The sequence below is a fragment of the Dipodomys ordii genome, unplaced genomic scaffold (genome assembly GCF_000151885.1).
Source record: "Dipodomys ordii isolate 6190 unplaced genomic scaffold, Dord_2.0 Scaffold54, whole genome shotgun sequence".
NCBI lineage: Eukaryota > Metazoa > Chordata > Mammalia > Rodentia > Heteromyidae > Dipodomys > Dipodomys ordii.
Genome location: NW_012267270.1, coordinates 6346643 through 6372734, shown reverse-complemented (window position 1 = coordinate 6372734; position 26092 = coordinate 6346643). Strand labels below are relative to the sequence as shown.

The 26092-nt window shown below is 41.5% G+C and overlaps 1 protein-coding gene across 1 annotated transcript in view; it reads right to left on the bottom strand.

Moving 5' to 3' along the window:
- Positions 1 to 11206: 11206 nt before the first annotated feature.
- Atl3 (atlastin GTPase 3) overlaps positions 11207 to 26092 on the bottom strand; it is a 59715-nt gene continuing 44829 nt past the window's right edge. The window contains exons 6-12 of the mRNA XM_013020913.1: positions 24564 to 24656; positions 23327 to 23465; positions 16128 to 16255; positions 15475 to 15531; positions 13292 to 13363; positions 12414 to 12845; positions 11207 to 11460 (exon numbers count right to left, since the gene is read on the bottom strand). Of these exons, the coding sequence (XP_012876367.1) occupies positions 11374 to 11460; positions 12414 to 12845; positions 13292 to 13363; positions 15475 to 15531; positions 16128 to 16255; positions 23327 to 23465; positions 24564 to 24656 (1008 nt within the window). The 3' untranslated portion in view covers positions 11207 to 11373. The remainder of the gene's footprint in view (positions 11461 to 12413; positions 12846 to 13291; positions 13364 to 15474; positions 15532 to 16127; positions 16256 to 23326; positions 23466 to 24563; positions 24657 to 26092) is intronic.

The window sequence follows — 26092 nt, the reverse complement described above, 5'->3', positions numbered from 1 at the left end:
ACTCGGCTTGGGCGCTGTCCCTCAGCTCTTCAGTTCAAGACTAGTGCTCTACCACTTGAGCCACAGCACCACTTCCAGTTTTCTAGTGGTTTATTGGAGATAAGAGTCTCACAGAGTTTCCTGCCCTGGCTGGCTTTGAACTATGATCCTCAGATCTCAGCCTCCTGAGTAGCTAGGATTACAGGTGTGAGCCACCGGCACCAGGCATGGGATCCAGGCTTGTAGACCCAGCCACTCACATGACCAAGTGAAGCAGGAAAGTCACTTGAGCCCAAGCCAGCCTGGGAAACATAGAGACCCATGTTCAAAGGGGAAAGGAAAATCAGAAAGGGGCCAGGCACCGATGGCTCACATCTACAATTCTAGCTGTTCAGGAGGCTGAGATCTGGAGGATCATCATGGTTAGAAGCTAGCCCAGGTAGAAAATACAAGACTTCATCTCCAATTAGCCAGCAGAAAACCAAGGTAGAGGCAGGGCTCAAGTGGTAGGTCAACAGCCCTGAGTCCAAAACCCTGGAACCAATCAAAAAAAAAAAAAAAAGGGCAAGAGGGTCTAGTAGAAAATACTTCAGGGGCTGGGAAGGTGGATCAGTGGTAGAGCACTTGTCTTACATGCATGAGGCCCTGGATTCAATTCCTTGGCACCACATAAGCAGAAAAAAGAAAAGCCGGAAGTGGCGCTGTGGCTCAAGTAGTAGAGCGCTAGCCTTGAGCTGAAGAGCTGAGGGACAGCGCCCAGGCCCAGAGTTCAGGCCCCATGACCGGACCCAAAAACAAAAAACAAAACTTCAAACTACTGTTTAAAAGTACTTTTAACAAGTACTTTAAGCTGGGCACCAGTGGCTCATGACTGTAATCCTAGCTACTCAGGAGGCTGAGATTTGAGGATCACGGTTCAAAGCCAGCCTAGGCAGGAAAGTCCGTGAGACTCTTATCTCCAATAACACTAGAAAACCGGAAGTGGTGCTGTGGCTCAAGCTGTAGAGCGCTCGCCTTGAGCTGAAGAGCTGAGGGACGGTGCCCAGGCCCAGAGTTCAAGCCCCACGACCGACCAAAAAGTAAAAGAAAAAAGGAAGTACTTTAAACCAATAGCTTCCAGCACACCAGGCACACAGTAGGCATTTCACAATGAATGAATAACCAAACACAGGCTCTTCCCCTGTACTGGGCTCTGATTCTGAGTAGAACCTACCTGAGAAGTAGAATCCTCCCTCTATTCCCATCATTCTGTGCCAGTCCTGGGTCTAAGAGTCAGGATGCTTGCTATAGGGTCTATGGTACATTTCCTCTTCCACGCCTCAATTTACTAATCTTTAAGATGGGGTAATGGTGATATCAGATGATATACAGGAATACACATTCCCCAAAAGGAGAGTAATGATGCTAATAAAATGCTGAGCCCAACATCTGGCACAATTAGGATGTGTGGGCTGTTAATAATGTGAGGGACACATGATCATTATCACATATACACTCATCAGCTTCTGGAAGAGTCAGAGACAATGTAAATACCAGAATTTTACATTCACCATTACTCAACCAACCCATTGCTGAGCTCATTGAGCTAGTGACTGCCTGTAAGGTCATCCAAATCCAAAATGGAGGGCCCATGCTGTGCATGCTAATGCAAGTGCTCTATCGCTGAGTTACATCCCCAGCCCGAGGTTCCAGTCTGAGAGCAGTGACTTCTGCTTCCCTTCACCCTCTGCTCTCAAATAGGTTCAGGTATTACTTTTCTTACTTTTTCTTAATGCTGTGGCAGACAAAAGCCAAACAAAGCTGGGCGCCGGTGGCTCACGTCTGTAATCCTAGCTACTCAGGAGGCTGAGATCTGAGGATCACAGTTCAAAGCCAGCCCGGGCAGGAAAGTCTGTGAGCCCCACAACCGAAAAAAAAAAGCCAAACAAAATTGAAAGTATTCTGGAGGGTGGAGTGCAGTGTTCAAGCTATTCGTTTTTACTTTCACATTCTCTTTGAAGAGTTCTGTAAGAGAGCCCAGGATATAGAAATTTCCATCTGAGGCCAATACTATATTCCTGTCTTCATCTGTTTTCTGTTGCTTCCTCACAGATACCTAAGATTGAGTAATTTATACAGGAAAACTTTACTAGGTTCACAGTTCTAAAGACTGGGGCGACCAACAACTTGGCCCCGGCTTAGCATCTGGTAACATGGCAGTAGCATCACATAGCAAGACAAGTATTCTAGAGAGAGCTTCCCTTCCACAACCTATTAACCTAGGAACAGTTTAATTCATTCTTAAGGACTCTGCTCTTCACCTTCCAGAGTTCCTACCTTAGTCATTCACACCTGTAATCCTAGCTACTTAGAAAGCTGAGATCTGCAGATCACCATTTGAAGCCAACCCAGGTAGAAAAGTCCTTGACACTCTTATCTCCAATTAAACATCCAAAAAAGCTGGGAGTGAAATTGTGGTTCAAGTGGTAGAGCTTTATTAGCCTTAATCACAAAAGGTCAGGGATAGTACCCAGGTTCTGAGTTCAAACCCCAGGACTGGCACCAAAAGTTTCCATCTTTCAAATATCATTAAGATCTAAAGTTTGGAGATATGGTTCTCCCAATTGGATATGTGAGAACATAGATAAAGCATAGTACCACATACAAAGGGAGAGTTAGGTGAACAGGACCCAATTAGTGTGTGACTCCAAAATCTCTAGGCTTTTCTGCATATCTTAGCTATGGAGCCCCAATCTGAAAGGGGAAAATGTTTTTATGTTTGCTCTCTCTCCTCTCTCTTCCTTCTTCCTTTTTCACTTTTTGTTGGTTATGTGGCTTGAACTCAGGATCTAGGTGCTGTCCCTGAGCTCTTTGTTCAAGGCTAGTGCTCTACCATTTTGGCCACTTTGGGCCACACCTGTTTTCTGGTGGTTAATTGGAGATAAGTCTCATCAACTTTCCTGCCCAGGCTGGCTTTGAACCTTGATCCTCAGATCTCAGCCTCCTAAGTAGCTAGGATTACAGGCGTGAGCCACCAGCACCTAGCTCTTCCTTCTTCCTTGAAGGAGAATCCATTACTTTATTGAGCAAGGATGGGGTACTGAGCAAGTGGGAATTAGACACATGGCTAAAGGTCTGTGCAAGCTTTAGAATCTGAGCAGGTTGGTGGGAAAGGGAAGATGGCAGCCAGGACGAGATGGGGAGAGAGCACTGTGGTTAAGGGGAATCCATGATGCTTCTGTACACCCAAAGAACAAAAGAGCACAGATTCCATGATGGCATGGAGGATTCTTGCTTAAATGCAATTCAGGATGGGAATATTCCTCAAAGGAAGTGTCCCTTCACCAACTGTATACAGGAGTTTCATATGTGTTCAGGCCATTACTCTGATTTATTTTTTTGTCGGTCATGGGGCCTGAACACTAGGCCTGGGCGCTGTCCCTCAGCTCTTCAGCTCAAGGCTAGCGCTCTACCACTTGAGCCACAGCACTTCTAGCTTTTTCTGCTTATGTGGTGCTGAGGAATCAAACCCAGGATCTTATGAATGCAAGGCAAGCACTCTACCACTGAGCTACCTTCCCAGCCCCTACTTTGATTTTATGTGAAGAAAAAAGTGTAACTTTCTCTGAATCTCGCTCTCAGAAAACCCTGGAGTGTCACTGGAGAGAAAAAATCCCTGGTGAAATGCTCTGCATAAGTGTGCAGCACAACCTTCTCTACTTGTCCTTAGAAAAGCATAAGAGCCTCTAATCTGGGGAACATCCCCGAGACTCTCAATCCTTGTTTACTAAACAAGGCAGTCTTCCATTTGGTAATTCTGAATTTAGTAGAGCTGCTAGTTACAGTATTTCTTATCACACTGGCTATAGGCACCTATGACCTGGACCTGACAGGGTTTCAGTGTCCAGCCCTTGGGCTAGTGCTAACTCCACAAAGGCTATGACCCAAGATACCAATCAGAAGCATCTCTAGGATGGACCTATATAGATAGATCTATATCTATAAATACAGGTAGATATAGATCTATCTATCTATATGTATTTTAAGAGGCAGGAGGTTAAAAAGAAGTTTCCATCTCCTGGGGACATTTAAAGGTGATGATGTAAGTCCAGAATCTCTTGTCTGCCCTCCCCTAGGGCATGTAGGAACCCAACTGCAATAGCAATCTGGTCCCTGTACATTGATAAGAGCCCTGTAGACTTTTGAGTTTCTCCAGTGTTTGACACCAGTTTTGTCCCTAGTTACTAGGTACAAAAAAGTTTCCCTCAAGTGGCGCTGTAGCTCAAGTGGTAGAGCGCTCGCCTTGAGCTGGAGAGCTGAGGGACAACGCCCAGGCCCAGAGTTCAAGCCCCACGACCGACAAAATAAATAAATAAATAAATAAAAAAAGTTTCCCTCAGTCGTAATTCCTTTTTGAATTAAGCTAAGTTGGACTTGTCTTTTGCAATGTCAACAGAATGTTAACACACTGAAAGCCAGGCAACATCTGCTCTACTTCTCAACACTGCAGACCCGCACCTCACACACCTGTCTTTCCTCTCCCCAGGTCATGCTGATGAGGGCATCAACACTGGTATCAGCAAGTACTAGATCCTTGTGTGTACCCCTCATCTGCACACATCAACCTTCCGAGTTCACCCTTCCCCTGATGACCTGAGATGAACTGCAGGGCATCACCCAGAATAGCACCTGACACGTGATCACCGTCAGGGATGATGGGTGAAGGCTGCTGACCATACCCAGTGAGTCTGAACTAGGGACTTCCTAATGTAGGGACAATGCCAACCTATCCTACTGTCTAAAGTCACCAGCAAAAAGGAATTCTCAGCAGAGCTCTACCTTCCCACAGTTGACTAGCTGGTTTCAGACAGGTCACCAAATGAAAGCACAACAAATCCAAAAAAATCCTCCAAGTCGATCTTGAAGTTTTTTTTTTTTTTTTTTTGGGGGGGGTGTCCAGTCATGGGGCCTGAACTCTGGGCCAGGGTGCTGTCCCTCAGCTTTTCAGCCCAAGGCTAGCACTCTACCACTTGAGCGACAGCACCACTTCTGGCTTTTTTCTTTTTGCTTATGTGGTGCTAAGGAATCAAACCCAGGGCCTCATGCATGCAAGGCAAGCGCTCTACCACTGAGCCACCTTCCCAGCCCCCATCTTGAAGTTTTTAATATACTTTTAAGCAGCCCCAACAACACAGCCTTCCTCAGCTGTGTGAACTTGCAGTACTGTTTCATGCAACAAAGTTGGCTGATTTTGAACTACACTGCCTCTACCACCTTAAAGATTTCATTCTCTTTGCCATCAATCTTTCCATACTAAGCAACAGCAAGGATAGCCAGGGGGGCAGTGGTCATGCCTATAATCCCAGCTACTCAGGAGGCTGAGATCTAAGGACCATGGTTCAAAGCCAGCCTGGGCAGGGGAAAGTCCAGGCGATTCATCTTCAATTAACCACAAAAAGCCAGAAATGGAGCTGCAGTTCAAGTGATAAAGTGCTAGCCTTGAGCAAAAAAGCTCTGGGATGGCATCCAGATGAGTTCAAGCCCCAGGACACACATACACACACACACACACACCAGCAAGGGTGAAGACAGAACAATGAAAACCTCTGAAATTGTGTTAGGAATGGGGTGTGGGATAAGGAAGAGTGATGGGGGATTGACTGGAATCCATCCTCTATGTCACTATGAAATCCCTCCTGGTGCCAGGCACTGTGGCTCACGCCTATAATCCTAGCTACTCAGGAGGCTGAGATCTGAGGATCACAGTTCAACGCCAGCCCAGGCAGGAAAGTCCGTGAGACTCTGATCTCCAATTAATCACCAGAAAACCAGAAGTGGCAAAGTAGCTCAAGAGGTAGAGTGCTTGCCTTGAGCTGGAGAGCGAAGGGAAAGTGTCCAGGTCCAGAGTTCAAGCCCCAAGACAAAAAAAAAAGAAAAAAAAGAAAAGAAAGGAAAGAAGGAAGGAAGGAAGAAAGAAAGAAAAAGAAATCCCTCCTGGTATAGCTAATGTGTGCTGATAACAACAGAAAAACCCACAGATGACATTGTATTGTGATCTTTATTTCATTTACATGTTACAATTAGGACTGGTACAGAAACATGCTTTTAATATACTAATAACATAGCATCATCCCAATGCTCTTTTTAAAAATCTATTATTAAATTTTAAAGCCATTCAAAGGCCAGGGCCTAGCAGAAAGTACTTTTAGCAAATCATTTTAAAAAAGAAAATGAAAGGATACAGAGAAAACAACTCTATATATTCTAGATTTAACACCTGTAAAGCTCCATCCATGACAGCCTTTAGTTACCTGTATTAGAAAAATTTAGGAATCAATTCACCCTTCTCTTAGCCATAGAACCACTAAATTTAAGCTTTACTTCTGTTACATGAAATCCTTTAAAAACAATTTTTTTCCCAAAACCTTTCTGTTTCCAGAGCTATCTTAAAAAGTTCCTGCTAGGAGGTATGTAAAAGTTATAATCCTATCCTTCCTTTTTAAAATATCATTACTGGCATTTATGAGTTAAGGCTTTTTGCATAGGATTCAAACCACAGTGCTAAATTTACCTTTTCAAAAGAAAAATAGCTATCAAAGTTGTTTTTTAAAAAATCTAATTATACACCTGTTACTAGGACACCTGCTACATTCATTCTTTTAGAGAAGGCACCATGACAATTTGGAAAAGCAGCTCAAAAGCGCTTAGACAATCCTCTGGATTGAAGGGACCCTTCTGACTCTGAATGCAGTAAAGTTGGTGACTGTACCTGGCAGAAGACCACCTACTCTGAACCTCAGGCAAAGCTCTCCCCATTGCAGACAATGCTTACTGGTAGTCCCATCTCATGGGACAGTCTCTCTCCCTGGTCTCTGAATCACTTACAACTTGAGTTACAGAAGTGATGATTCCAGTCACTGTCCAGATAAACTGAGGCATAAACTGGGTATAAAGCTGGGAATCTGACCACTTTCTTTTTTTTTGGGGGGGGGTCCAGTCGTGGGGCCTGAACTCTGGGCCTGGGCGCTGTCCCTCAACTCTTCAGCTCAAGGCTAGCGCTCTACCACTTGAGCCACAGCGCCATTTTTTTTCATTTTGCTTATGTGGTGCTAAGGAATTGAACCCAGGGCCTCATGCATGCAAGGCAAGCACTCTATCACTGAGCCATCTTCCCAGCCCCGGAATCTGACCACTTTCTAAACAACCTCCTTAGGTTGTTTTATGTACTCAAAGGTAGCTAAGGCCACTGCTCCAAATATAGCTACAGTACAACTGACTTTAAGAAAAACTATTTCATTGCAAATGTCCACTATTATAATCTTATTTTTAAAAAATTGATCACAAATAATCTGTATACTCATAACAAATCTGTCTTCGTTATGCTCCTTATCCCTTGACTAGAAGTTTGTTGTAAGCTAGAATAACACAGCCCATACTGACAATCTTTGATGAAAACCTTAAATCTTCCTGAATTACACTCCAAAGTTCTACAGAAAAAAAGAAGAGGTCTATGAATACTCTCATGTAAGTTACACATCATTTTTTTTTAAACATTAAAAAAAAAAAAAAAACCCTTCGTATTTTATTGCTTTCTCCTGGGCAGAATTCAACCTGCTTTCTCTAGAAGTCATCCATTCTTACACATTCATCCAAACTCACTCTATTGAAGGCACCATTTTTATAAAGTAAAACACTGTGTGGAACCTGCTAACAAAACTGACTACAAGTACAAAGCAGTGGTTCTGTTCCTGTTGGTCCAAAGTGAGTAAAAGGAAAAAAAGACAAAAGAGAATAAAGCATAAACAATATGTTCAGGCAATTTTATAATGTATATAATGTTTGTGTTAAAACAAATTTTGGGCTGTGGGTGTAGTTCAGTGGAAGACCACTTGTCTATCATATGCAGAACCCTGGGTTCCATTTCTAGCACAAACAACAACAAACCTTTGTTTTGTATACTGCTAAAAAAAAGGATGACTCCACAGATGCTTTATCAACATACATGATAGATTGCTCTCACAGTGTACTAGAAAGGATTCTCAGAAAAAAACACTCAGAAATTTAATTTCATTATTTTGAAATATTTTCAAACTTGGCATCATTTAACTTCTTGTAAAATGAGTTAATAGGAGGTTTTGGAAAGTATGTTAACAGGAATGTGCTCTGCATGCCATCTGGAATGTGCAAATTAACAGGGAGGAGAGGGGAAAGGCTGAGCAGAAAGCTGACTCCCACATGTGTGGCTGACCTACAGAAGGCTGGAGAAGTAACAAGTTAAGATATTTTTTGAAACTTGGCCACAAATTTCCCCAGGACTATTTATAGACAGCAGTAAAAGGCATCTTTTATTGGGGGGGGGGGGGACTGACATAAAATCACCAATTTACTATTGAGAGAGAAAAGAGACCAAAGAAAACTAAGAACCCCCAAAGAAAAATTTGGACTTCCTCAGGGTAATTAAACCAAAGTGATTCCTTTATAAAATATAAAATATCAAATGAATTTAAATAGCAAAATCCTAACACTTTATTAACTCATAGAAAAGAGAAACAGAGACAGAGAGACAGAGAGATCTCACCATGAAAAGCAGTTACTTTGGACAATTATACTGGAATCTATGTATCCACTTGTAAAATGCATTAAAAGCTAAGCATCTCTGTGTCAGTAAGGCCTGTGAGAAGGGTTGAACCCGTAGAGAGTATAGGCCACCTTTGAAAATACACCAAAATTTTGGAAACAAGGCTTCAATTTATTAGTCAAAGCCTGGCATCAATCATAAGCAAGTGAATTGTTTATGAAGCACGCTAGAATTTTTCTAAAATGTAAGGAAAGGAAATAAAATAGCAAGGACTTAAAAGACAAGATGATGGGGCTGGGAAGGTGGCTCTAATGGTAGAATGCTTGCCTTGTATACATGAGGCCCTGGGTTCAATTCCTCAGCACCACATAAGCAGAAAAAGCCGGAAGTGGCACTGTGGTTCAAGTGGTAGAGCTTAGCCTTAAGCTGAAGAACTGAGGGGCGGCGCCCAGGCCCAGAGTTCAGGCCCCACGACTGGGGGTGGGGGAACGACAACAAGATGGTACAAAAGTATGTAAAATGTCTGGAATTAATTTGAGACTTAGCAAAATACTTGAGTAGTAAAGTATTAAACAAAAGAAAATCTCTGATAGAGATCTTAAATGCAAGAAAGGTCTATCTTTCTATCTTCTATTCATACTTCACGTGTATAAAATTTTCACTTAGACTGACTAAACTCTACTTCCCTTCAAAATCAAATTATTTCAAATATTAATGTATATATAAATGTATATATAAATACTTGTAGGCACCTTTTAAACTCCAAAATCCATGGTAACTCAAAGGAAAAAGCAACTATTAGATAAAACTTTTCCATCATATAATCAAAGTGAAGTAAAACAAAAGAATTCTTAGGTAATTCTAGATATAGTCTATATTTGGGTAAGCCCTAGTTATTTAAAGCTACACAACTAAACAAAAGAAAAATTAAATAAAGAGTAAATAAAATGAGCAATTTTAGCTTCAATATTATAAACATAAAACAATGCATAGGATACAAATAGTTGGCATAAAGACCCTAAATCAGCTATTTAATTATCAATTGTTGATAGGCCATACAAAATTGAACATGGTGACAGCAATATTCAGGAAGGTTATTAATTCATAATGAAGTTGTAAAAATGCAAAATCTCAAAAACAGAACTTTTCAAAGAACAATCTGTGAGAAGGTGAGTACTGGCTTACTTATATAGTATATAAACCTCTAGTAAATCTGACCATGACACAAGTTCCAGTGACTTCTCAAAGGTCACGTCGTTTATTTAAATTCAGCTTTTTCCTTAAGGTATCCAGTTCAAACTTTTCCTCTGAGCCACTCTGGCCTTTTAAGGCATATCTTGCCTCTTTTCTAGAAAGAAGCTATAAGAATTATTAAAAAAAAAAAAAAAAAAAGCGGGCACTGGTGCTTTAACGGACATGGTTCAAAGCCAGCTGGGGCAGGAAAGTCCATGAGACTCTTACCTCCAAATTAACCAACAGAAAACCGGAAGTGGCATTGTGGCTCATGGCTTGCTAGTCTTGAGCAAAAAGCTCAGGGACAGCCCCAAGTTCAAGCCTCACAACAGAAAGAAAGGAAAGAAAGGAGGATGGGAGGGGAGGGGAGGGAGGGGAGGGAAGGGAAGGAGGGAAGGAAGGAAGGAGGGAAGGAAGGAAGGAAGGGAGGGAAGGAAGGAAGGAAGGAAGGAAGGAAGGAAGGAAGGAAAAAGAAAAGGAAGTTCAGCTGGGTGGGCTTCAGTGGCTCACACCTGTAATCCTAGCTACTCAGGAGGCTGAGATCTGAGGATTGCAGTTCAAAGCCGGCCTGAGCAAGAAAGTCCATGAGATTCTATCTCCAATAAACCACCAAAAAACCAGAAGTAACACTGTGGCTCAAGTGGTAGAGTGCTAGCCTTGAGCTGAAGGATAGTGCCCAGGCCCAGAGTGCAAGCCCCACCACCGACAAAAAAAAAAAAAGAAAAGAAAAAGAAGTTCGACAAAACCACTGGCCTATCAGGTAAAAGACCTTACATTCCAGAGTATGGCATATTAAATTACATAATTTTTCTAGGTTTTACAGCAAATAATTCAAATACTACAAAAGTTTAATAGCATGATAGCATAATTTTCAGCTGTTCTTTAGTTTTGAAGCTTTCCCAAATTATGTAAACTTTAAAAACAAAGAATCTTTCTGAATAAGGTATAGGCTGAACACTGGTGGCTCACACCTGTAATCCTAGCTACTCAGAGGCTGAGTTCTGAGGATCGCAGTCTGAAGCCGATCTGTAAAGGAAAGTTTGTGAGACTCTCATTTCTAATTAACCACCAAAAAGCCAGCAGTGGAGCTCTGGCTAAACTAATAAGAATACTAGCCTTGCGCAAAAAGGCTCAGGGTCAGGAATCAGGCCCTGAGTTCAAGCCTCAGAACCAGCATTAAAAAAAGGGGGTGGGGGAGGCAAGCTATAAAGAACTAAGAGCTTTTACCCCAGAAGAGCCTCCACTGCACTTCTTCCCCTTCATGTCTGTGAAAGCATAGATTCAATCTTAAAAGGCACTACGTGGCACACAGAAGCCTTACAGGCTACATTTCCATTTTTTCCTGTAGCTTTTCCCCATAAAGTGCACAAAGCAGAAAGTGGTAAGCAATAGACATAGATGTGGAAGTGCTTCCAAGAGGAATGGAAGTGTGCTTAAGAATTTGAAAACACAGGAAAGGTCACATCATTTATTACAGTTCCCTGTTTCAGCTCTTCCCAGACAGTCCCAGACCTGCCATTCCTCTGGACCTGGACCCGTGGTGGCAGTGGCAGAAACCAGAGAACTAGGGGCCAGCAGGGCTCTTGAATCTTGTAGTTAAGATGCTATTGAGATTTTTTATCCACAGGTGGTCGTCCAACAACTGCATCCCTCACAGCAGCCTGAGTAGAATTACCAAAATGAGCAGAAGCCTGCAAAATTCCATTTATTCAACATATTAGTTAATAATATAACAGTACCAAAAAAGCAAGTGCTTGGAAATAATGCTCAAGTATCCTCTCCATCATCATCAGCCCACTATAGAAGCAGAGGCGTGAGAAGGAGGGCTGCAGGAGAGCTGTGGCCGCAGCTGACTAAGAGTCAGTGGGACATCTGCTCACAGGCTTTAAACACTGACCTAACTGACCTAACTGATCTTTTCACAGAAAAAGAAATAGTCTCAAAACTGTAAAACAGGGGATCATATGAATGTTAAAAGCCGTTGGTTTTTTAGAAGACTTAAAATGGAGATGGCATCCATTTTCTAACCCAGTAGGATTAAAATAAAACACTTCATTAAGTTTACTTTTTTTCAAGCTCTTGATGTTCAGGGAAGCAAATAAGCAAGGGGATAGAGATGGGGAGACTAATATCAATATTAAGTGTAAGAGCATTTAATCAGAAATTTCTCATGAAGAAACATCTGGAACCTCTCTTGCATTGAAAGTCATTTTTAGGGATGTTAACAAGATATTAGGAACAAATATTAATAGTCTAGATAAAATGTAAAGCTCATCAGGATAAAAATAAACAATGTAGGGCTGGGAAGGTGGCTCAGTGGTAGAGCGCTTGCCTTGCATGCCTGAGGCCCTGGGTTCAATTCCTCAGCACCACATAAGCAGCAAAAAGCCAGAAGTGGTGCTATGGCTCAAGTGGTAGAGTTCAGCTGAAGAGCTGAGGGACATTGCCCAGGCCCGGAATTCAGGCCCCATGACCGACAAAACAAAACAAAACAAAACAAAACAAAACCCGGGCTTCATGTAAGCTAGGCAAGTGTTCTATCACTAAGCTACATCCCCTTCCCCAATCTGAGATGTTTTACAACAAAAGCACAAATAAATATCTGCCCATCATCCACCCAGCCTCCTCAACCAGCACCACTTACCTGCTCTAACACATATGCTGCACCAAAATCAATAGCTCCACCTAGCTCTCGATATTGACCGGAATATCTGATGTACCCCCAGGTGAGGAGGGCTATTAGCAGTAGGCCAAGCATGAAGTTGAACAGCTGGGCCACAACCTCCAGACCAATGAAACCAGTGAGGCCTGAGGCTATATACAAAGCCACAATGCCTGTGAACAGCACTGCTGGGGTTCGGAAGGTGCTGAAGACATTCTTGCTACCATTGTGCTTGCAGAAGTTCTCAAACAGCTCCTTAATTTCTTCCTCCAGCTCCTGCTGATAACGAAAGCTGAAATCCTTCCCGCCCATCTTTTTGGTCTTCTTAAATTGGTCCAAAGCAAGTTGCCTATATTCACAGTGCTTCTGTTCTAAAATGTCTGGAGACAAATAAGGTTTCTCTCCCCCACAAACCTAAAAATAACAAAGATATGCTATAAGCATCCCCTTCAAGTGCCAAACAAGTAAAAAGATACAGAAAGGGTTAGAATGTTTTAAGATATTAGATGTTAACTAGAGGCAAGCCTAGGCTATCACAGCAAGGTTGTTTCAAACACACACACACACAGATACATGCACACACAATCCAAAGATAGCCAAGTCCAATGAAGTCTGAGCTCACTTCCTCTAATAAGCATACTTAAATAACCAGGTTACATTAATCAGAAAATCAGGAACATTCTAAGAAAGCCTGGTTAGAAAGGGTAATCATTAGGAGACTGCAAACAAAAGATAACCTGAAAACACATTGTTACCATATCATCTTCAGATACTTTAAAGAGGATCAAGTTCAGGCTTTTGAAGCCTGCAGCAATGCTCAGGGCTACAGGTAAATCAGAGAAAAGGCAGATGCCTCATACCGCTTCCATGTTGTTATAATAAACGTCCTTTGCAGAGGCTGCAGCTGCTAAATTGTTGGCTTCAGCGGTAGCCTTTAAAAAAAAAAAAAAAAGAAAACATTTTCCCACAAATAGTGAGGTAAAAACCTTTTCTCAATCTACATTCCATTCATCCTAAAACTTTCTGGTATTTTTCTTTTAGGTTTCCAATAAAGTTCAACAGATTAAACACATTTTTTCTACCAAAACATCTGTTCTCAAACCTTAGAATCTTTAGCAAAAATTAAGTTCCAAAACTTAAGGAAAATACAATTTCCTTGCTTCATTTTTTTTTTTTGGCCAGTCATGGGTCTTGAACTCTGGGACTGGGCGCTGTCCCTCAGCTTTTCAGCTCAAGACTAGTACCCTACCACTTGAACCACAGTGCCACTTCCAGCTTTTTTTTCTTTTTGCTTATGTGGTGCTGAGGAATCAAACCCAGGGCCTCAGGCATACAAGGCAAGCGCTCTACCACTGAGCCACCTTCCCAACCTCTCTTTGCTTCAATTTTAAATGCATAAAATATACGCAAAGTTTTGGCTGGTGATATAGCTCCATGGTAGAATGATTACCTAAAATATGCCAAGCCTTGGCACATTCAATGCCAAGCACCACAAAAGAACCCAAAAACAAAACCTGCCAGTGGCTCACACCTGTAATCCTAACTACTCAGGGTGCTGAGACTGAGGATTGCAGTTTGAAGCCAGCTTGAGCAGTAAAGTCTATGAGACTCTTATCTCCAATAAACTATTCTGGCTCTGTGGCTCAAGTGGTAAAGTGCTACCCTTGTGCAAAAAGAAGCTCAGGGAGGGGCTGGGAAGGTGGCTCAGTGGTAGAGTGCTTGCCTTGCACGCCTGAGGCCCTGGGTTCGATTCCTCAGCACCACATAATCAAAAAGAAAAAAGCCGGAAGTGGCGCTGTGGCTCAAGTGGTAGAACGCTAGTCTTGAGCTGAAGAGCTGAGGGACAGCACCCAGGCCCAGAGTTTAGGTCCCACGACTGGACCCCCCCAAAAAAAAGAGAAGCTCAGGCCCCAGATTCAAGCCTCAGGACATGCAAAAAAGATGTAAAAATGAGTACATAATTGCCTGCACTGATGGCTCATGCTTTCAATCCTAGCTACTCAGGAGGCTGAGATCTGAGGATCACGGTTCAAAGCTAACCCAGGCAGGAAAGTCCGTGAGACTCTAATCTCCAATCAACCACCAGAAAACTGGAAGTGATACTGTGGTTCAAATGGTAGAGCAAATAGCCTTGAGTTTAAGAGTGAAGGACAGCACCCAGGCCCAGAGTTACAAGCCCCATGACCAACAAAAATAAATAAATAAATAAATAAAAGCAGGGACTGGGAGTGTGTCTTAGTGGTAGAGTGCTTGACGAGCATGCATGAAGCCCTGGGTTTAATTCCTCCGTACCACATAAATAAATTTAAAACAAAACAAAACAAAATATGATCTCAATGCCAGGATCTAATAACTTTGGTGAAAATGTTTTTTTGCTACTAAAGAAATTGTTATTTTGGTAATACATAACCCTCATATTCAGCAAGTCAGAAAGTATGTTTTCATCAAATGAGATGTTTTCGTTGAAAATAAAAAACCTAACCAGTGAATCTAAATAGATATCATACACTAAAGTAAGTGCAGATGACTGGAAGCTACTGGGATAAACTTCACGTTGGTATAATGGAGGCAGTGTTTTCCAGAGTGTGTCTGGAGGCAAGAACAGGCCCAGGGAGAAGCTGTTAAACTAGGAGGGGTGCAGGGTTAGGAATGTGGCTTAGTGGTAAGAGTGTTTGCCTAGCATGCATGAATCCCTGGATTCAATTCCTCAGTACCACATAAACAGAAAAGGCTGGAAGTAGTGCTGTTGCACAAGTGGTAGGGTGGTAGCCTTGAGCAAAAGAAGGTCAGGGGCAGTGCCCAGGCCCTGAGTTTAAGCCCTAGGGAATGGCAAAACAAAACAACAACAACAACAACAAAAACCCACCAAAATAAAAACTATGAGAAGTGCTCCACTGCCACAAAAAGTGTTGAAAGCAAAAGACCTTTGCATAATGAGCAAGGACAGTGAGCTTACTGTCTTCTTAGAGTACTTGGCTTTTTCATATCTGGGGTCAATTCAATTTAAAAAGACTGTCATTTAGGATATCAAAAAACTGATTACCTGAAGCATGGATTTGGGGTGAGGCAGATCTTCTCCTTGGTAAATTTTAATATATGCCTTAAAATATAAACATAAAAATCATTATGAAAATATATTCTAATATACTTTATTCATACTTTAAATTTTGGAAACAGCAGTTATACAACTACATTTTCCAAAGGACCTAAAACAATCGGGAATTAGCAGAAACACAACACACCTTTGAAAAGGGTATGTTAGCATTTTTAGTTATCTAAAATATTCTCAAGCAGCACAAACCTCCTAAGGCTAGGACTCCCATTAGACTCCCCATGCACACTGGCCTCACCACGACCTGTGGGCAGAGGCTGTCCACCCGGGGTAGTTGTGTCACATCTAGATGCCATCTCTTACTCACAGCAACTTCCTAACCATCTCCTGTCCACACCATCTTCCTTGAGGACCAATCTTCCTTTAGCCACAGTAATCACTCCTCTAAGAGAGTGCAAAAAAACAGCCATTTGCTTCTTAGGCACATACTGCCACCCAGTGGCCCATACTTGGAAGGACACTAAGATCTCACACAAGATGCCTCAAAATATCCCCCAGGAGACTGAAAGTGAATTCAGGATGGTTTACAATCTTAACTAGTTTTATCAAAAACCAAACAATTCAAAATTAAGACTCATATTTACCTTAAAATACTCCAGTAGTCCCCGGCAGGTGACTTTTGAGCCATTGATCTCCTTTTCCATTAACTTAGATGGGTTTAGTACATATGGTATCAGTACCTGCAACTGCTCTTTGAATTCACCAGCAATATCTGTTTATAGAATGAAGAGGAAACAAGAAGTCAAACAGTCTTATCCAACCAAGGTCAGCATAAAAATCAATCCTTACAGTATATATAATTATAACATTTGCTAGTTGAAAGTAGAGGCAGGGAAGTGGGTAGTGCTAGACTATGTTTGGTGCTTTCTAGCTCTGACCAGGTTGCTGATAGGTCTCTGTCCTGGTGTACTTTTGTCTCCTTCCCTTTTATCATACAAAGTCATCTCTAATTTAAAAAAGAATGCATAGAATATATTATCCTATTTTTCATGCTGAGATATTTAATCTATTACCTAGTCTTTAAAGAAATTTCAATTTTGTTAGCTGGGCACTAGTGGCTCATACCTATAATCCTAATTACTCAGTACGCTGAGATCTGCAGATTTGCTGTTAGACCCAGCAAATCTACTAGATTCCAGTCTACTAGATTCCATCTCCTAAATAACCAGCAAAAAGTAGGGTTGGAGATATGGCTCAAGTGCTAAGAGTACCACTGAGCAAGCAAGAAAAGTGAATGCACTACTGGTGCTGGGAAAACTGAGCGGCCATATGCAGAAAACTAAAAGTGGATCCCAGCCTGTCACTATGCACTAACATCAACTCAAAATGGATTAAAGATATTAACATCAAACTTGAATCTCTGAAACTACTGCAGGACACAGTAGGAGAGACACTTGAACTTATAGACACAGGCAGGAACTTCCTGAACAGAGTCCCAGGGTCACAACAAAATGGGGAGAGAATCGACAAATGGGAACTACCTTGATTGCTAAAGTCATAGCAATCAAGCTAGAAAGACAACCAACTAACTGGGAAAAAATATTTACCAGCAATATATCAGACAAGAGGTTAATATCCAGTATATACAGAGAACTCAAGAAACTATTTGCTCCCAAACCCAACAAACCAATTACTAAATGGGCAAGGGAACTAAAGAGAGACTTCTCAAAAGAAGAGATAAAAATGACAAAGAAACATGAACTGTTCACCATCCCTGGTTGTAAAGGAAATGCACATAAAGACAATCCTGAGTTAGCACCTTACCCCAGTCAGAATGGCCTACATCCTAAAGTCAGCCATTGACAAATGCTGGAGGGGATGCCGAGAAAGACCCTATTACACTGCTGGTGGGAATGTATACTTATACAACCACTTTGGAAAGCAGTCTGGAGGGTCCTCAGAAAGCTAAATAATGACCTCCCCTATGACCTAGCCACACCACTCCTAGAAATCTATCCTGAACAACAGGAACCCGTATACAAGGACACATGCACTTCCATGGTTATTGCAGCACTTGTTCACAATAGCCAGGATATGAAAACAACCCAGATGCCCCACCACAGGTGAATGGATCCAAAAACTGTGGTATCTATACACAATGGAATATTATGCAGCCATTAGAAAGGACAAAATAATGGCATTTGCAGGGAAATGGATGGAACTAGAAGAAATGTTGAGTGAGGTAAGCCAAGAGCAAAGAGACAAACGGCACATGGTCTCCCTGATAAGTGGATGTTAAATCCAAAACATAAGGTGATACGACAAAGTTAACAAGACTTGAGAAACAAAGGGCCTCCAATCCAACTGGTTGAATCACTACTAAATACCCCATGCTGCTGATCACATATATGATATATATGTGCACACCATGAGGAAACTAGGAGGAGGATACAGAACCAGAGGGAATCAGGGAAAAACATACAACAGTGGGACCCATCAGCTGCATGTACATATCACCCGACTTGGAAGAAATAAAATGTATTGTCAAGCTCATAGAACTCATAAACTTTATAGGCAATTTGCCCCATGAAAGTTAGAATGTTTGTGACTTTAACTAAGCATATCCCACAATATTGTGAAATTCATGAAATTATGTAATCAATCACAATAAAGAATTTGGGGGGGAAAAAGAAAGAAAGGAAGGAAGGAAGGAAGAAAGAAAAAAAGGAAGGAAAAAAGAAAGGAAGGAAGGAAGGAAAAAAGAAAGAAAGAAAGAAAGAAAGAGAGAGAGAGAGAGAAAAGTGAATGCCAGGTCCTAAGTTCAAACCCCAGGAGCACCACCAAGAAAAAAGACAATTCAATGAAATTTTGGGGGATAGAATTGGTTTTGTTGGGGAAGGATTTGTTGCTGTTGACTTGTTTCTTTGTTGCTTTGTTACCAAGTCTCACTATGTAGTCCAGGCTGTCCTTGAACTTCTAAGTCTCCTATCTGTGTATTTCAAGGAAATTTCACTTTTTAGAGAATGTCATTAACAAGATGTTCAGAACTAACAATGTCATAAGACTTGGCAAGACTCTCACCCCATCCTTTCAATCAACTGGAAAACACCATTCATTTGCTTTTTTGTTTTTGTTTTTGCTGGTTCTGGGGCTTGAACTGAGGGTCTGGACTTTGTTCCTGAGTCTCTCAAGGACAGTACTTCACCATGTGAGCTATAACACCACCTCCAGCTTTTTCTGAGTTGTTTATTGGGGTAAGAGTCTCATGAGAGGGGTAATGGGGGTACGATGAGAAGGGATGGTAAGGGGAAACAAAGGAGGAGGCAACAATGGTTGGTAAGAAATGTATTCATTACCTTGCCCATGTAATTCTAACCCCTCTGTACAGTATTTTCACAACAAAAAAAGAAAATTAAAAAAAAAAAGTCTCATGAACTTTCCTGCCTGGGTGGCTTTGAACCATGAGCTCCACTTCCACTTTTCTGGTGGTTAGTTAAAGATAAGAAACTCAGGGACTTTCCTGCCTAGGCTGACTTTGAACCACAATCCTCAGATCTCAGGATTACAGGTGTGAGCCACCCAGCTTGCTTTTTTTTCGCCGGTCATGGGGCTTGAACTCTCGGCTTGGGTACTGTCCTTCAGCTCTTCAGCTCAAGGTGAGCGCTCTACCACTTGAGCCACAGTGCCACTTCCAGTTTCCTAGTCGTTTATTGGAGATAAGAGTCTCACGGAGGGCTGGGAAGGTGGCTCAGTGGTAGAGTGCTTGCCTTGCATGCATGAGGCCCTGGGTTTGATTCCTCAGCACCACATAAGCAGAAAGGCCAGAAGTGGCGCTGTGGCTCAAGTGGTAGAGCACTAGCCTTGAGCTGAAGAGCTGAGGGACAGTGCCCAGGCCAGACTCTCCCCCCCCCTCCCCCCCCCCCCCCCCCCCCCCCCAAAAAAAAGAGTCTCATGGACTTTCCTGCCTGGGCTGGCTTTGAGTCTTGATCCTCAGATCTCAGCCTCCTGAGTAGGTCGGGTTACAGGCGTGAGCCACCAGCACCTAGCTTTGCTTTTTTTTTTTTTCACTAATAGTTGAATGTTAAGAGTAGAGGAACATGTTCCCTAGTGGTATTTATTTCTTGGTAAATCCTCAAAGGCCTCAAGATGAAGATGAAGATGACAGAAAAAGTGACAGGGTCTAAGCAGGTTCCACAAGAGTTTGAGAGAACCACTATGTAAGAGCTCTTTCCTCAAAGTAAGAATAAGCAGGTCCAACACAGAAGAACTAAAATACCTGAAAGCAGATTTCTGTATCATCTAACATCTTCCTGGAAAAGTTCTTACTCCTATCAAAGTAAAACTCCTTACACTCCACAAACCTACTTGCATATTAAAAAAAAAATAAACCCATGAAGTATTTTTTTTTGGGGGTAGCAGGAATGGGCTGGTTGGCTTTTTTTTTGATAGTGTAATAGAGATAAGCGTCTCAGGGGCTGGGAATGTGGCTTAGTGGTAGAGTGCTTGCCTAGCATGCATGAAGCTTGGGTTTGATTCCTCAGTACCACATAAACAGAAAAACCCAGAAGTGGCGTTGTGGCTCAAGTACTAAGAGTACTAGCCTTGAGCCAAAAAGAAGTTCAGGGACAGTGCCCCAGGACTGGCAAAAAAAAAAAAAAAAAGAATTTCATGAACCTTCCTGCCCATGCTGAGTTTGAACTGCAGTCCTCAGAATTTAGCCTCCTGAATAGCTAGCCTTATAGGCATGAGCCACCAGCAACCAGCTCATAAAATCTCAAAAAAAAAGTGGAATAAATTCTTTATAACTGTATACTAGAAAAGTATAAAATGGTATATACATAATATTCTGGTTCTATGGGCTGAGAAGATGGGTCAGTGGTAGAGTGCTTGCCTTGCATTCATGAGGAGCTGGGTTTGATCCCTCAGCACCACATAAGCAGAAAAAGCCAGAAGTGGTGCTGTGGCTCAAGCAGTATAGTGCTAGCCTTGAGTGAAGAGCTGAAAACAGGACCCACGCCCAGAGTTCAGGTCCCATGACCAACACACACACACACAAAGATTTCTGGTTCTATGAAAAAAAATATATATATATATATATATATTTCATTGCTTATATTAAAAGAAATTATGGGCTGGGAAGGTGGCTCAGTGGTAGAGCGCTTGCCTTGCATGCATGAGGCCCTGGGTTGGATTCCTCAGCACCACATAAACAAAAAGAAAAAACACAGAAGTGGCGCTGTGGCTCAAGTGATAGAGCGCTAGCCTTGAGCTGAAAAGCTGAGGGACAGCGCCCAGGCCCAGAGTTCAGGCCCATAACTGGACCAAAAAAAAAAAAAAAAGAAATTGTGAAAGTTTACAAAAAGCAAGACTTTTCATTGAGTATCTTTTAATCCCTCTAGGGACTTTAAACATAGGAATGTATTGCTTGTTTGAATTTTTTATAGTTTCATCTTTCATCACACTGAAAGACTGTTTCAAAAATCTGTACAGTCAGTTAAACAGTGCCTACCTCTCCAAATGTATATCCATATGGAGACTCAGATTGTGACCTTATTTGGAAAAAGTCCCTGCAAATGTAATTAGCTAAAGTGAGGTCTTATTGGATTAGAGTGGCCTTACATCCAAAGCCTAGTGAGCTGACTCCATGAAGGGAAAAGACAGAGAACTACACCACAATGAATCAAGATTGGAGTGAAGCCATAAGCAAAAATGCAAAGGACTGCCAGCAACTACCAGAGCCTTGGAGGGAGGCATGATACTTGCTCTCACTCAGAGAACTAACCATGGCTTTGATTTCTTTTTTTTTTTCTTTTTTTTGGGTCCGGTTGTGGTGCCTGAACTCTGGGCCTGGGCACTGTCCCTGAGCTCTTCAGCTCAAGGCTAGTGCTCTACCACTTGAGCCACAGCGCCACTTCCGACTTTTTTCTTTTGCTTATGTGGTGCTGAGGAATCGAACCCAGGGCCTCATGTATGCAAGGCAAGCACTCTACCACTAAGCCACCTTCCCAGCCCCATGGCTTTGATTTCTGTCTCATGACCTGTGAGGGAATAATTTCCATTGTCTTGAGCCACCCAATTTGTGGTGACAGAATTGAAAAAAAAAAAAAAAAACTATTTCCTGAAAAAAAAAAAAGAACTGAATTTCCAAGCAGAATACTTTGAAATCATTAAAATACTTAAAAATAAGGGACTTGCCTTTTACCTGATAACCTAAGAGCATGAGGCAAGGACATGAAAAATCACTCTAATTCATTCTCTCCCAAACATCACCACTGAATGGGTTTGGTAAAGTATAGCTAACAATGGAGCATTATTAACACTCAAAGAACTTATTACCTATGCACATACACATGCAAATTCATACTCAACTTTCTCTCTTATGAAAAGCTGAAAATTCCCTCATGACTGTTTTTTTTTGGTCTGTCGTGGGGCTTGAACTCTGGGCCTGGGCGCTGTCCCTCAGCTCTTCAGATCAAGGCGAGCGCTCTACCACTTGAGCTACAGCGCCACTTCCGGTTTTCTGGTGGTTTATTGGAGATAGGAGTCTCAAGGTCTTTCCAGCCCGGGCTGGCTTTGAATTGCGATCCTATATCTCAGCCTCCTGAGTAGCTAGGATTACAGGCGTGAGCCACCAGTGCCAGGCTCTCATAACTGTTTTTTAGGTGAGAGATTCTAGCTCTACTATTTGCCAAAGCAGATTTCTCTCCCCAAATCAGGCCTCAGTCATGTATTTTTCAATCACCATAGATCAAGCTGGAAGTATCGTCCTCAAGAAAGCTGTCAACCACTTAGAGATATACAAGTGGCACAGAGAAGGTAAAGGTTCAGTCTTTCAAACTCCATTTATTCGGCAATACTGACACCAGTGAAAATATAAATCTTAAATTGGATAAGGAGTTTTATTGAATCAACAGAATCACAGTGAAAATGATATATTTCATATTTAATGAGGCTATGGAAAGCTTCCACTGTGAACAGCAAGATTCCCACTAACAAAACAGTTCACATCTTCTAAAAGACTTCCTCTAAACAACAAAGGAACATTTTAGCAGTATGGCTTTAGGGCACCAAAATCTAGATGTGAATCTCCACACTTTTAACTGAACACTTTGAGTGGGTTACTTAACCTTCCTCATTTTTGACAGTTTCCTCGTCTGTAAGATAAAGGAAATGATATCAACTTCATGGAGATTTCTGGGAACCTAGGTTTGAAAGCAGCTTGGACAACACTGGAACTCAGCTGGGTCTACAAAACTGGCAGCTATTTATTATCTCCATTCTATAGAGAACCTGAGAAACTCGGATAAGCTTATATACAAAGTGAAGCTTAACATACATACCCAGGATCAGCCATCTAATAACTCAAGGAGGAGGAACAAAAATACGATATGGAACCTAAGAGTCCTAGCTGATTGGTCCCTCCAAATTGAACCATGCTCTCAGCACTTCCTGACAGTAACACATGATCCAGCACCAGGTCTGCTACAATCTCACATAAGGTGGAAAGAACAGCTAGGCCATACCTCATGGAACCGCTAATTTTACTTGATAAATAGTAGCTAGTTTAGGTTTGGTCTTCCTTTATTTAACAGTTTTATTCTTGTAAACCAATAACTATAAAATCCCTCTCAAAGATTACGTTGCCTGTTACACATTTTTAGATGGAGAAACAGGTAAGCTAGCTGGTCACAGCAAGTCAGAGAAAAATTTAAACAAGAAACTATATTATTCTAACAGAATACAACTTCTCTTAAGCATTCATTTGATTCATAATTGATATTTACTGGTCATTATTTAATTTCAAAGATCAACCACATATAGGGTAACAACATATGGGACACACCTTTCAATTTCCCATTAAACTCAGGGCTTGTGGCCACCTGGAGTCCTGGATGTGGTAAGAGAAAACAGGTGACATCCGAGAAACATGAGTGAATATGATTTCGAACATTCTGAATTTCTTCATGTTGATGTTCCTTGACCTGCCAACGAAGACCAACATTTTACCAACCAAACACTATTTGGTTTTCTTTGCCAGAAATCACTACTATGAGGACAAAAGAAAAACCTTCCAACTCTGATGGGTCACAATGGCCAATGAGAAAACTCAGAACCTCAAGAAGCAATGAATGCGTAGTGTGACTAGCCATACTTAACTTCCATAGCTAAAATGCACAGGTATTAAAGAATTTGTTTAAATGTGTATTGCATAATGTTTAAGAACAAGAGAAGGTTTGTGGGCTGGAAGGAAAATATACCCAGTGAGTAGTGACTAACAAAGGACTCTTATGTGAGGCCATATAAACGGGCCTAACCTGTTTATATTCATGCCAAAGAAAGCAAATGAGATTACTGAATAGGAACAGAACTAAAATTCTGAACTTTTCTAAAGGCACACATAGAACCTGGCTTAAAAATGTGAAATGAAAATTATAATCACACTTGGGCTTTACCCAGAATTCTTCTCTGAAGTCCCAGTATTTTACATTTCCAGGTTTTTGTTTGCTTTTGTTGGTTGTGGGACTTGATCTCTGGGCCTATGCACTATCCCTGAGCTCTTCAGCTCAAGGCAAGTAGTCTACTATTTGAGCCACAACACCACTTCTGGTTTTTTTGTGGTTAACTGGAGATATGAGTCTTATGGCCTTTCATACTTGGGCTGGCTTTGAACCACAATCCTCAGATCTCAGCCTCTTGAGTAGCTAGGATTACAGGCGTGAGCCACTGGTGCCCGGCTCCAGGTTTTTAAATTTTGAAATAATAATATTGTAAGTTTATGCTTAAGATTCCTACAAGTTGGGGGGGAGGGAGGCTGGGAAGTGATGTGAAGGGTAAACAAAGGAGGAGGCTGCAATGTTTGGTAAGAAATGTACGCATTATCCTGCCCATGCAATTGTAACCCCTCTGTACAGTATGTTCACAAATAAAATAAAATTAAATTAAAAAAATAAAAAAAATAAAAAGATTCCTACAAGTTTAATATACTGAGTGTCATCGTCAATAATCTGCCTTAAATTCTATAACCAAAGGCAAATGAGTACTACTTTTGGAAAATTCCTCAGGATTATTTTCCCACTTACCTGTAAACGTTTCTCCAAAAATGCCATTCCTCCTTGTAGTCCATAGTTATATTCATAAGGGAAACTCCAGTCTCGAATTAGAAACATCAGTGTCTATTTCAGCAAAAAGTAGGACATAATACAGCATAAACACATTTAAAGGTAATAAAAATTGAAATTCTTCTTTGCATAATGCCAATTTCTTTAAAGGAGGCAAACACATGTGATGAAGGACTTACCTATACCACCATGTCTTAGAAACTTTATAAAAAACTCTATGGATGTGTTTAAGTCCAAGATGAGGTCAATAGGCCCACCTGCTACTTGTGGGAATGAATCCCACAAGTTAACAGGAATAGAACAGATTGTTTAGAAAAAAAATTCAAGGGGATGGGTGAGGTTGGGAGAGGTGGAGGAGGACAATGGAAGGGTGATATTACACTCATAAGCAGGTATGTTGAATTAGAAATCCCTTTGTACAACTAAAGATAATATTTAATTTAAATTTTTTAAGTATATTAAAAACAGGGTTCTACCCTAAAAACAAGCAGGAGCAATGTAGTAAAGGACACGAGAGAAAACATGATACTGTCAAACCGTAAAATCACATCTGTTGCCAGGATTATGACTGTAATCCTAGCTACTCAGGAGGCTGAGATCTGAGGATCGAGGTTCAAAGCCAGCCCGGGCAGGAAAATCCATGAAACTCTTTTTTTGGGGGGGTCAGGTCGTGAGGCCTGAACTCTGGGCCTGGGCGCTGTCCCTCAGCTCTTTAAAAGGGAGGATGGGGGATAATGCTCATTGGCTGGGAGAATGGCTCAACTGACTCAAGGCTATGAGTTCAAAAACCTAGGATTCCCCCCCCCCAAAAAAAAAGTTCACATATTAAGACACCTATAGCTTTACTGAAATCACTATGCTTTTCATCTTCAAGAAATAAGTAAAGCATGGGCCAGTATATATTTTCTGTACTGGACTAGAGAATAAGAGTTTAAACAGTTCTTCAACTCTGTTGCTGTAGTACAAAGGAAGCCATGGAGCTACATAACTGTATAGCTGGCTGAATAAATGGCTGTATAACTCAGACTTGCCTAGCATGTTTGAGGCCCCTGGCTTGATTCCTAGTTCTGCATAAAGAAAAGAAAGGGAAAAGAGAGGGAAAAAATAGAGCTGGGCATGACAACACATACCTGTAATCCTCAAGGTCAGCCTGGGCTACATACATAGCAAGATCCTGTCTTTTTTTTTTTTTAATTCAAAGTTATTTATTTCTCGGAAGCACTCTACCACATATATAATATTTTTGTTTGCTTGTTTATGCAGTACTGAAGAATTGAACCCAGGGCCTCATACAAGGTAGGCAAGCACTCTGCCACTAAGTCACATTCCCAGCCCAAGATCCTGTCTTTAAAAAAAAAAAATCACAGGTCACTCACAGGTAACTCACACCTGTAATCCTAGCTATTCAGGAAGCTAAGGCTGAAATCTGAGGATCTAGCCCCAGCAGAAATATCTGTGAGACTCTTACCTCCAATTAACAACAAAAAAAA